Raw genomic sequence first — 12500 nt, 5'->3', positions numbered from 1 at the left:
ACTGATACGAGGTTCCGGGCTCGCCTCCCGGCCAGTGCTACATTGGCGACTGTGGCTCAAAGGTAGAGCAGGTCGTCCAATGATCCATGGGTCGGCGGTTCGAATCCCGGCTCCTCCTGTCTACATGTCGAAGTGTCCTTGGGCAAGACACTGAACCCCAAATTGCTCCCGATGTGCTGGTTGGTACCTTGCATGGCTTCTGCCGCAATCGGTGTATGCATGTGTGTGTGAATGGGTGAATGTAATGCACAATCTATGTAAAGCGCCTTGGATAAAGGCACTATATAAATGCACCATTTACCATTTATTGGTGGCAGCGGTATGTATGGGTTCTGTATCCCCCAGCACCGTTGAGCGTAGTCGACAGCATGTACCCTGCCTGGGGTGGAGGTCCCCCCAGTCAGTGGAGCCTAGCTCCTGGCTGGGGTGGAGGTCCCCCCAGTCAGTGGAGCCCAGCTCCTGGCTGGGGTGGAGGTCCCCCCAGTCAGTGGAGCCTAGCTCCTGGCTGGGGTGGAGGTCCCCCCAGTCAGTGGAGCCTAGCTCCTGGCTGGGGTGGAGGTCCCCCCAGTCAGTGGAGCTTAGCTCCTGGCTGGGGTGGAGGTCCCCCCAGTCAGTGGAGCCTAGCTCCTGGCTTGGGTGGAGGTCCCCCCAGTCAGTGGAGCCCAGCTCCTGGCTGGGGTGGAGGTCCCCCCAGTCAGTGGAGCCCAGCTCCTGGCTGGGGTGGAGGTCCCCCCCAGTCTGTGGAGCCCAGCTCCTGGCTGGGTTGGAGGTCCCCCCAGTCAGTGGAGCCCAGCTCCTGGCTGGGGTGGAGGTCCCCCCAGTCAGTGGAGCCCAGCTCCTGGCTGGGGTGGAGGTCCCCCCAGTCAGTGGAGCCTAGCTCCTGGCTGGGGTGGAGGTCCCCCCAGTCAGTGGAGCCTAGCTCCTGGCTGGGGTGGAGGTCCCCCCAGTCAGTGGAGCCCAGCTCCTGGCTGGGGTGGAGGTCCCCCCAGTCAGTGGAGCCCAGCTCCTGGCTGGGGTGGAGGTCCCCCCAGTCAGTGGAGCCTAGCTCCTGGCTGGGGTGGAGGTCCCCCCAGTCAGTGGAGCCCAGCTCCTGGCTGGGGTGGAGATCCCCCCCAGTCAGTGGAGCCTAGCTCCTGGCTGGGGTGGAGGTCCCCCCCAGTCAGTGGAGCCCAGCTCCTGGCTGGGGTGGAGGTCCCCCCAGTCAGTGGAGCCCAGCTCCTGGCTGGGGTGGAGGTCCCCCCAGTCAGTGGAGCCCAGCTCCTGGCTGGGGTGGAGGTCCCCCCCAGTCAGTGGAGCCCAGTTCCTGGCTGGGGTGGAGGTCCCCCCAGTCAGTGGAGCCCAGCTCCTGGCTGGGGTTGAGGTCCCCCCAGTCAGTGGAGCCCAGCTCCTGGCTGGGGTGGAGGGCGCGTGGACGCTGGGCCGCTTCGTAACTGTCAAAATCATCTTTCTATTCTGTGTCGATAATGTCCCTGATTTTAACCCATCTAGACCTGAGGACGACAGTTTTCTGAAAAACCCTATGTTTCTGTGTCAGTGGTTCTCGAACATTTTCATGTCAAGGACCCCCAAAAATATATGTAATTGGCCGCGGACCCCCCCCCCCCCCCCATCTGAAAATATGTAGTTCCATGAGGGACCCGAGAAGCAAGGCTTTGAGTTAAAAACGTTGGCTCTGAAAGAATATATACTCAAAGATCTGTGCCACATTTTCACGATTTAAAAAAAAATAGTTTTTCAATGGCTAAAGTATAACACACTGCTTAAAACACCAAAAGGGGTTCCCGTACAGAACGGGTTACGGACACTCTCTTCCTCATAGCTGTCCTTGTCCCGTGGGGACGGTATGTTCTTCCCGTTCAATCTTTTAGTCGGCAAATGAGTAAGTATTTTGGGTCAAACAAATTACAAAGATGAAAAACAGCAAAAAAAAAAGAAAGAAAAGGGTGTTGTATCCAGCCCTTTTTTGAGGGGTGCAACCACTCCCTTATGGAGCTATGTGTGAGGGTGCCTGGCTGGCTGGGTGGGTGCCTGGCTGGCTGGGTGCCTGGCTGGCTGGGTGGGTGCCTGGCTGGCTGGGTGGGTGCCTGGCTGGCTGGGTGCCTGGCTGGCTGGGTGGGTGCCTGGCTGGCTGGGTGGGTGCCTGGCTGGCTGGGTTGGTGCCTGGCTGGCTCGGTTGGTGCCTGGCTGGCTGGGTAGGTATGAGCACGGAAATAGCATGGTTGTTTTTCACCACCTGTGCGCAACCTAACACACACACACAAACACACACGCACATATTAACTGTATATATGATGATTTTGGGTGTGCCAGTACAGTACAGTACAGTACAGTACAGTACAGTACAGTACAGTACAGTACAGTACAGTACAGTACAGTAGAGGGACCCCCACACGGTAACTCTGTCATTTCTCAACCGTTTCGAAGGACTCCCCGGGGACCCCCAGAGACCCCACACGGCATTTCTCTACCGTTTCGGACGTGGGGCGGCTCGCCGGAACCGGGCCGGTTCCTGTGGGTCTGGAACTCCCCCCCCCCCCCCCCCCCCCAGATCCCCCACACTTCACACGCGTGTGATTTCTTTGCTGTGTGTTTGTTGTCATGATTTGTCACGATCCCAGTTGGCTTTGACTGACGCTTACAGGTCTTTAATTAAAAATGCAGAGGAAGTCCTTTTCCAGGCCTGTCGTCATCACGAAAGGGGGCGGGACTGGTCCTGTCGTCGTCATGAAAGGGGGCGGGACTGGTCCTGTTGTCGTCATGAAAGGGGCGGGACTGCGACGTTCTATTGGCCGGTGGTGTGATTAAATACACTGCCCGCACCAATCACAACGCACCTGTCGATTGTGTGCCCCGAATGTTTGTCCTTCCCAAACATCGACTGTTCCCAGAGGACGTTTGATGGTCTGATGATATGATCATGTTCTCTGTGATCTTCTAGTATGGTCTGATGATGTTCTGTGATCTTCTAGTATGGCCTGATGATGTTCTGTGGTCTTCTAGTATGGTCTGAGGATGTTCTGTGATCTTCTAGTATGGTCTGATGATGTTCTGTGGTCTTCTAGTATGGTCTGATGATGTTCTATGATCTTCTAGTATGGTCTGATGATGTTCTGTGATCTTCTAGTATGGTCTGATGATGTTCTGTGATCTTCTAGTATGGTCTGATGATGTTCTCTGTGGTCTTCTAGTATGGTCTGATGATGTTCTATGATCTTCTAGTATGGTCTGATGATGTTCTGTGATCTTCTAGTATGGTCTGATGATGTTCTGTGATCTTCTAGTATGGTCTGATGATGTTCTCTGTGGTCTTCTAGTGTGGTCTGATGATGTTCTCTGTGGTCTTCTAGTATGGTCTGATGATGTTCTCTGTGGTCTTCTAGTATGGTCTGATGATGTTCTCTGTGGTCTTCTAGTGTGGTCTGATGATGTTCTCTGTGGTCTTCTAGTATGGTCTGATGATGTTCTGTGATCTTCTAGTATGGTCTGATGATGTTCTCTGTGGTCTTCTAGTATGGTCTGATGATGTTCTCTGTGGTCTTCTAGTATGGTCTGATGATGTTCTGTGATCTTCTAGTATGGTCTGATGATGTTCTGTGATCTTCTAGTATGGTCTGATGATGTTCTCTGTGGTCTTCTAGTGTGCTCTGATGTTCTCTGTGGTCTTCTAGTATGGTCTGATGATGTTCTGTGATCTTCTAGTATGGTCTGATGATGTTCTCTGTGGTCTTCTAGTATGGTCTGATGATGTTCTCTGTGGTCTTCTAGTATGGTCTGATGATGTTCTGTGATCTTCTAGTATGGTCTGATGCTGTTCTCTGTGATCTTCTAGTATTGTCTGATGATGTTCTCTGTGGTCTTCTAGTGTGGTCTGATGTTGTTCTGTGATCTTCTAGTATGGTCTGATCATGTTCTCTGTGGTCTTCTAGTATGGTCTGATGATGTTCTGTGATCTTCTAGTATGGTCTGATGATGTTCTCTGTGGTCTTCTAGTATGGTCTGATGATGTTCTCTGTGATCTTCTAGTATGGTCTGATGATGTTCTGTGATCTTCTAGTATGGTCTGATGATGTTCTGTGATCTTCTAGTATGGTCTGATGATGTTCTGTGATCTTCTAGTATGGTCTGATGATGTTCTGTGATCTTCTAGTGGTCTTCCATACTAGAAGACTAGAAGTGGTATGGTCTGATGATGTTCTCTGTGGTCTTCTAGTATGGTCTGATGATGTTCTGTGGTCTTCTAGTATGGTCTGATGATGTTCTCTGTGGTCTTCTAGTATGGTCTGATGATGTTCTCTGTGGTCTTCTAGTATGGTCTGATGATGTTCTGTGATCTTCTAGTATGGTCTGATGATGTTCTGTGATCTTCTAGTATGGTCTGATGATGTTCTCTGTGGTCTTCTAGTGTGGTCTGATGATGTTCTCTGTGGTCTTCTAGTATGGTCTGATGATGTTCTGTGATCTTCTAGTATGGTCTGATGATGTTCTCTGTGGTCTTCTAGTATGGTCTGATGATGTTCTCTGTGGTCTTCTAGTATGGTCTGATGATGTTCTCTGTGATCTTCTAGTATGGTCTGATGCTGTTCTCTGTGATCTTCTAGTATGGTCTGATGATGTTCTCTGTGGTCTTCTAGTGTGGTCTGATGATGTTCTGTGATCTTCTAGTATGGTCTGATGATGTTCTCTGTGGTCTTCTAGTATGGTCTGATGATGTTCTGTGATCTTCTAGTATGGTCTGATGATGTTCTCTGTGGTCTTCTAGTATGGTCTGATGATGTTCTCTGTGATCTTCTAGTATGGTCTGATGATGTTCTGTGATCTTCTAGTATGGTCTGATGATGTTCTGTGATCTTCTAGTATGGTCTGATGATGTTCTGTGATCTTCTAGTGGTCTTCCATACTAGAAGACTAGAAGTGGTCTTCTAGTATGGTCTGATGATGTTCTCTGTGGTCTTCTAGTATGGTCTGATGATGTTCTGTGATCTTCTAGTATGGTCTGATGATGTTCTCTGTGGTCTTCTAGTATGGTCTGATGATGTTCTCTGTGGTCTTCTAGTATGGTCTGATGATGTTCTCTGTGGTCTTCTAGTATGGTCTGATGATGCGGATGCTGAGGGTGTGGTCTGTTGCCACGGCGACCGTGTCAGGCTTGTATCTTTACAGCGAGCGGTTTGACCTCAACGACCTCAGCGTGGTTCGCTTTGGACGAGCTGCTGCTACCGTGAGTAACCTGTCTGTCTGCCTGTCTGCCTGCCTGCCTGCCTGCCTGCCTGCCTGCCTGCCTGCCTGTCTGTCTGTCTGTCTGTCTGTCTGTCTGTCTGTCTGTCTGTCTGTCTGTCTGTCTGTCTGTCTGTCTGTCTGTCTGTCTTAATCCAGAGCGACTTACATTAGGCAAGAACAAAAGCATGGGAATACATCACATATATAAAATGCATTTATCATGAAACATGCGTAAGCTAAGAACGTAACTAGAACATATCTATATAATGACACTATACATATAAACTATACATATATACTATACTATGCTATACATATGTACTATGAAGTGCTATGACTACATACAATGCAATTATTGTGCTGTCTACATGACATGCTGTAAGTCTGTTTCAAATGCTATCTAAGTCTAAAAGTGCTATCTAAGGGGGTAGGATAAGTGCTATGGGCCATGATGGAGTCTGAAAAGGTGGGACTTTAGACTACGGCGGAAGATTGGGAGTGATGCTGCAGTTCTGATTTTAACGGGGAGTGCATTCCACAGTTTTGGGGCCAGAAGGGAGAAGAGTTTGGGACGTGTGGAGCGTTGTCCCGGCGTTTTTAGTGAGGGTACTTCCAGCTTTCCTGCGTTGGCTGATCTGAGTGCGCGGGAGGGTTTGTAGGGTTCAATCATGTTTGCAAGATATGGGGGAGCCATACCTTTGGTTGCTTTGAATGCCAGCATCAGAGTTTTGTATTCTGTGCGGGCAGCGACCGGGAGCCAGTGCAGGGAGCGGAGCAGGGGGGAGACATGTGAGAATTTTGGCTGGTTGAAGACCAAACGAGCTGCGGCATTTTGGATCAGTTGGAGAGGCTTAAGTGCACATGCCGGTAGGCCAGTGCACTGATCCATTTCCGGTTGCCGTAGCCGACTGCCGTAGCCGTCGTTGCTTAAAGTCGCTATTCTTCACAGTGCACTGCAGACAGGCAGAATAGCCTCTGTTTCATCTTTACATTGGTGCAAATTCATCCTAATATAAATCTAAATCATCTAAGCACATCTAGCTTTGCTGCTTAGCAGAAATGGAAATGAAACTAAAACATTTTTGAAGATATTTTAAAATACATTTTCGTGAACGGAAATGGCAACTTCCTGACATGGATTTGGGGACGTGTAGTTCCAGACTCTATGGATTTGGGGACGTGTAGTTCCAGACTCTATGGATTTGGGGACGTTTAGTTCCGTGTAGTCCCCTACCAAACCAACACAGCTCTCTGTCCCCTACCAAACCAACACAGCTCTCTGTCTCCTACCAAACCAACACAGCTCTCTGTCTCCTACCAAACCAACACAGCTCTCTGTCTCCTACCAAACCAACACAGCTCTCTGTCTCCTACCAAACCAACACAGCTCTCTGTCCCCTACCAAACCAACACAGCTCTCTGTCCCCTACCAAACCAACACAGCTCTCTGTCTCCTACCAAACCAACACAGCTCTCTGTCTCCTACCAAACCAACACAGCTCTCTGTCTCCTACCAAACCAACACAGCTCTCTGTCTCCTACCAAACCAACACAGCTCTCTGTCTCCTACCAAACCAACACAGCTCTCTGTCTCCTACCAAACAAACACAGCTCTCTGTATCCTACCAAACCAACACAGCTCTCTGTCTCCTACCAAACCAACGACTATTTCTATAATGTGATGTATCACCATGTGTTGTTCTATTTCTATAATGTGATGTATCACCATGTGTTGTTCTATTTATATAATGTGATGTATCACCATGTGTTGTTCTATTTCTATAATGTGATGTATCACCATGTGTTGTTCTATTTCTATAATGTGATGTATCACCATGTGTTGTTCTATCTCTATAATGTGATGTATCCCCATGTGTTGTTCTATTGTTCTATTTCTATAATGTGATGTATCACCATGTGTTGTTCTATTTCTATAATGTGATGTATCACCATGTGTTGTTCTATTTCTATAGTGTGATGTATCACCATGTGGTGTTCTATTTCTATAATGTGATTTATCACCATGTGTTCTATCTCTATAATGTGATATATCACCATGTGTTCTATTTCTATAATGTGATGTATCACCATGTGTTGTTCTATTTCTATAATGTGATGTATCACCATGTGGTGTTCTATTTCTATAATGTGATGTATCACCATGTGTTGTTCTATTTATATAATGTGATGTATCACCATGTGGTGTTCTATTTCTATAATGTGATGTATCACCATGTGTTCTATCTCTATAATGTGATGTATCACCATGTGTTCTATTTCTATAATGTGATGTATCACCATGTGGTGTTCTATTTCTATAATGTGATATATCACCATGTGTTGTTCTTGCTTACTGTAAATCGCTCTGGATTAAGAGCGTCTGATAATTGCCTTCATTGTATGTAATCATTGTGACTCACTGCCTTCACTGTGTGTGTGTGTGTGTGTGTGTGTGTGTGTGTGTGTGTGTGTGTGTGTGTGTGTGTGTGTGTGTGTGTGTGTGTGTGTGTGTGTGTGTGTGTGTGTGTGTGTGTGTGTGTGTGTGTGTGTGTGTGTGTGTGTGTGTGTGTGTGCGTGCGCGCGTGCGTTTACAGACTGCTCTGATCAGCATAGACTACCTCACTGCCTTCAAACATGTGGAGCATGGAACGGACGAATACTGGACTCTCAGATCTAAGGTAGGTCTGTTAGATCTGTTTATGGCATCTCATTAGCGAGTCGTGCAAACAGCTGACGGGAAAATTAAGTGTAGCTTACTTAAAACCTCATGAATTATTCATGTGTGTGTGTGTGTGTGTTAAACGGGGCCCCCTGTAGGCATGCAGTGGGATTGACTCTCGGTCCGAGCAGGCTATTTAAATAAAAATCACACTTGTGTGAAGTGAGGGGCGCCCGCTGTATTTATATTACGTTGTAATTTAGTGATCTAAACACACATTAAAGTCCATAGACTTGGATTGCTCTAAAGTGATCTAAACAAACATTGTAATATCCTCAAAGGTTCAAAGGTCTAAGACCTCCAACGTTCATTATTATTATTATTGTTATTGTTATTATTATTATTATGATTGTTGTTGTTGTTATTATTATTACCTTTAATAATGTTATATTAATAACCAGCTTAGTGTCTATTTCCATCTTATACAAGCATTACATTCTCATTGACAGAACAAAGAGTTGTCTGAGCAAATAGAAATGTTACGTCATGATGACAAGAGTGCCCCTCACTTCACATGGGTGTGATTATTACTACTCTATTCGAAGACAATAGCTGATCTACAAGCTCAAAAGCACTATATCTGATCTACAAGCTCACAAGCACTACTTCTGATCTACAAGCTCACAAGCACTACATCTGATCTACAAGCTCACAAGTACTATATCTGATCTACAAGCTCACAAGCACTACATCTGATCTACAAGCTCACAAGTACTATATCTGATCTACAAGCTCACAAGCACTATATCTGATCAACAAGCTCACAAGCACTATATCTGATCTACAAGCTCACAAGTACTACATCTGATCTACAAGCTCACAAGTACTACATCTGATCTACAAGCTCACAAGCACTATATCTGATCTACAAGCTCACAAGCACTATATCTGATCTACAAGCTCACAAGTACTATATCTGATCTACAAGCTCACAAGCACTATATCTGATCAACAAGCGCACAAGCACTATATCTGATCAACAAGCTCACAAGCACTATATCTGATCTACAAGCTCACAAGTACTACATCTGATCTACAAGCTCACAAGCACTACATCTGATCTACAAGCTCACAAGCACTACATCTGATCTACAAGCTCACAAGCACTATATCTGATCTACAAGCTCACAAGCACTACATCTGATCTACAAGCTCACAAGCACTACATCTGATCTACAAGCTCACAAGCACTACTTCTGATCTACAAGCTCACAAGTACTACATCTGATCTACAAGCTCACAAGCACTACATCTGATCTACAAGCTCACAAGCACTATATCTGATCTACAAGCTCACAAGCACTACATCTGATCTACAAGCTCACAAGCACTACATCTGATCTACAAGCTCACAAGCACTACATCTGATCTACAAGCTCACAAGCACTATATCTGATCTACAAGCTCACAAGCACTACATCTGATCTACAAGCTCACAAGCACTATATCTGATCTACAAGCTCACAAGCACTATATCTGATCTACAAGCTCACAAGCACTATATCTGATCTACAAGCTCACAAGCACTACATCTGATCTACAAGCTCACAAGCACTATATCTGATCTACAAGCTCACAAGCACTATATCTGATCTACAAGCTCACAAGCACTATATCTGATCTACAAGCTCACAAGCACTATATCTGATCTACAAGCTCACAAGCACTATATCTGATCTACAAGCTCACAAGCACTACTTCTGATCTACAAGCTCACAAGCACTACATCTGATCTACAAGCTCACAAGCACTACATCTGATCTACAAGCTCACAAGCACTACATCTGATCTACAAGCTCACAAGTACTACATCTGATCTACAAGCTCACATGCACTACATCTGCCTCCCAGACAACGGAGCAGGACTTATACCTCAGAACTGTGCTTGAGCACTTCCTCCAGCCTCCACTGGAGGGCACCAAATGACCACATTCAATACAGAGAGAGGGAGAGAGAGAGAGAGAGGTGGTCATTTATATGCCGTAAAATGCGTACATACTGTAATAATAGCTATGTTATATTAGTGGTGATTTAACCCATTGTGGGCGGGAACCCTTTTTGGTGTTTTAAGCATTATGCTATGCTTTAGCTATTTAAAAATAGCAGATCTACAAGCTCGTAGTGCGGCACTTGGTGCCGCGCTATGAGCTATTATTTTTGAAAAATCGGAAAAATGTAGTGCAAATCTTTGAATATAAATTCCTTCAGAGCAAATGTTTTAAGTCAAACCTTTGCTTCTGGGGGGGTCCCTGGAACAACATATTTTCAGATGGGTGTCCGTGGTAAAATACATATATGTTCGCGGTCCTTGACAGGAAAAGGTTGAGAACCACTGACACACAGAAACATGAGGTTTAACCCTGTGAGAACAACTGACACACAGAAACATGAGGTTTAACCCTGTGAGAACCACTGACACACAGAAACATGAGGTTTAACCCTGTGAGAACAACTGACACACAGAAACATGAGGTTTAACCCTGTGAGAACAACTGACACACAGAAACATGAGGTTTAACCCTGTGAGAACAACTGACACACAGAAACATGAGGTTTAACCCTGTGAGAACAACTGACACACAGAAACATGAGGTTTAACCCTGTGAGAACAACTGACACACAGAAACATGAGGTTTAACCCTGTGAGAACAACTGACACACAGAAACATGAGGTTTAACCCTGTGAGAACCACTGACACACAGAAACATGAGGTTTAACCCTGTGAGAACAACTGACACACAGAAACATGAGGTTTAACCCTGTGAGAACAACTGACACACAGAAACATGAGGTTTAACCCTGTGAGAACAACTGACACACAGAAACATGAGGTTTAACCCTGTGAGAACAACTGACACACAGAAACATGAGGTTTAACCCTGTGAGAACAACTGACACACAGAAACATGAGGTTTAACCCTGTGAGAACAACTGACACACAGAAACATGAGGTTTTTCAGAAAACTGTCAGGATTTAGAAGGAATTTGTAGAATCGTCCTCAGGTCTAAATGGGTTAAGGACCTTTGCATTAGATATGTTCTGTCTCTGGGACACTGTCTGTCTGTCTCTGGGACACTGTCTGTCTCTGGGACACTGTCTGTCTGTCTGTCTGTCTCTGGGACACTGTCTGTCTCTGGGACACTGTCTGTCTGTCTCTGGGACACTGTCTGTCTGTCTCTGGGACACTGTCTGTCTCTGGGACACTGTCTGTCTGTCTGTCTGTCTCTGGGACACTGTCTGTCTCTGGGACACTGTCTGTCTGTCTCTGGGACACTGTCTGTCTGTCTCTGGGACACTGTCTGTCTCTGGGACACTGTCTGTCTGTCTCTGGGACACTGTCTGTCTGTCTCTGGGACACTGTCTGTCCCTGGGACACTGTCTGTCTGTCTCTGGGACACTGTCTGTCTCTGGGACACTGTCTGTCTCTGGGACACTGTCTGTCTGTCTCTGGGACACTGTCTGTCTCTGGGACACTGTCTGTCTGTCTGTCTCTGGGACACTGTCTGTCTCTGGGACACTGTCTGTCTCTGGGACAGACGGTGTCTCTGGGACACTGTCTGTCTCTGGGACACTGTCTGTCTCTGGGACACTGTCTGTCTCTGGGACACTGTCTGTCTGTCTCTGGGACACTGTCTGTCTGTCTCTGGGACACTGTCTGTCTCTGGGACACTGTCTGTCTGTCTCTGGGACACTGTCTGTCTCTGGGACACTGTCTGTCTGTCTCTGGGACACTGTCTGTCTCTGGGACACTGTCTGTCTGTCTCTTGGACACAGTCTGTCTCTGGGACACTGTCTGTCTGTCTCTGGGACACTGTCTGTCTCTGGGACACTGTCTGTCTGTCTCTTGGACACAGTCTGTCTCTGGGACACCAATCTACTATCCTCTATTGTACAACAGGTCGTTTTGAGGAAGCAATCCGATTGGTTGAACAACTTTCTATCCGCGTTTCAAACCACATTATTTCAACGCCTAATCAAAGCTAGCTAGTTTCTGTTCTCTCACAGAGCAGCAGACTGGGTGGCTAGGCTAGCTAGTTTCTGTTCTCTCACAGAGCAGCAGACTGGGTGGCTAGGCTAGCTAGTTTCTGTTCTCTCACAGAGCAGCAGACTGGGTGGCTAGGCTAGCTAGTTTCTGTTCTCTCACAGAGCAGCAGACTGGGTGGCTAGGCTAGCTAGTTTCTGTTCTCTCACAGAGCAGCAGACTGGGTGGCTAGGCTAGCTAGTTTCTGTTCTCTCACAGAGCAGCAGACTGGGTGGCTAGGCTAGCTAGTTTCTGTTCTCTCACAGAGCAGCAGACTGGGTGGCTAGGCTAGCTAGTTTCTTTTCTCCCAGAGAGCAGCAGACTGGGTGGCTAGGCTAGCTAGTTTCTGTTCTCTCACAGAGCAGCAGACTGGGTGGCTAGGCTAGCTAGTTTCTGTTCTCTCACAGAGCAGCAGACTGGGTGGCTAAGCTAGCTAGTTTCTGTTCTCCCAGAGAGCAGCAGACTGGGTGGCTAGGCTAGCTAGTTTCTGTTCTCCCAGAGAGCAGCAGACTGGGTGGCTAGGCTAGCTAGTTTCTGTTCT

General features: G+C 46.9%; 1 protein-coding gene across 1 annotated transcript in view; it reads left to right on the top strand.

Moving 5' to 3' along the window:
* Positions 1–12500, top strand: part of LOC306919127 (aarF domain-containing protein kinase 1-like) — a 95239-nt gene that overhangs the window by 1894 nt on the left and 80845 nt on the right. Inside the window, exons 2-3 of the mRNA XM_079531963.1 lie at positions 5087–5218; positions 7812–7895. Coding sequence (XP_079388089.1) covers positions 5096–5218; positions 7812–7895 — 207 coding nt within the window. The 5' untranslated portion in view covers positions 5087–5095. The remainder of the gene's footprint in view (positions 1–5086; positions 5219–7811; positions 7896–12500) is intronic.

The sequence above is a fragment of the Electrona antarctica genome, assembly GCF_951216825.1.
Source record: "Electrona antarctica genome assembly, contig: scaffold_57, whole genome shotgun sequence".
NCBI lineage: Eukaryota > Metazoa > Chordata > Actinopteri > Myctophiformes > Myctophidae > Electrona > Electrona antarctica.
Note: the sequence above shows the minus strand (reverse complement) of the source record. Positions and strands in the feature narration are given on the sequence as shown.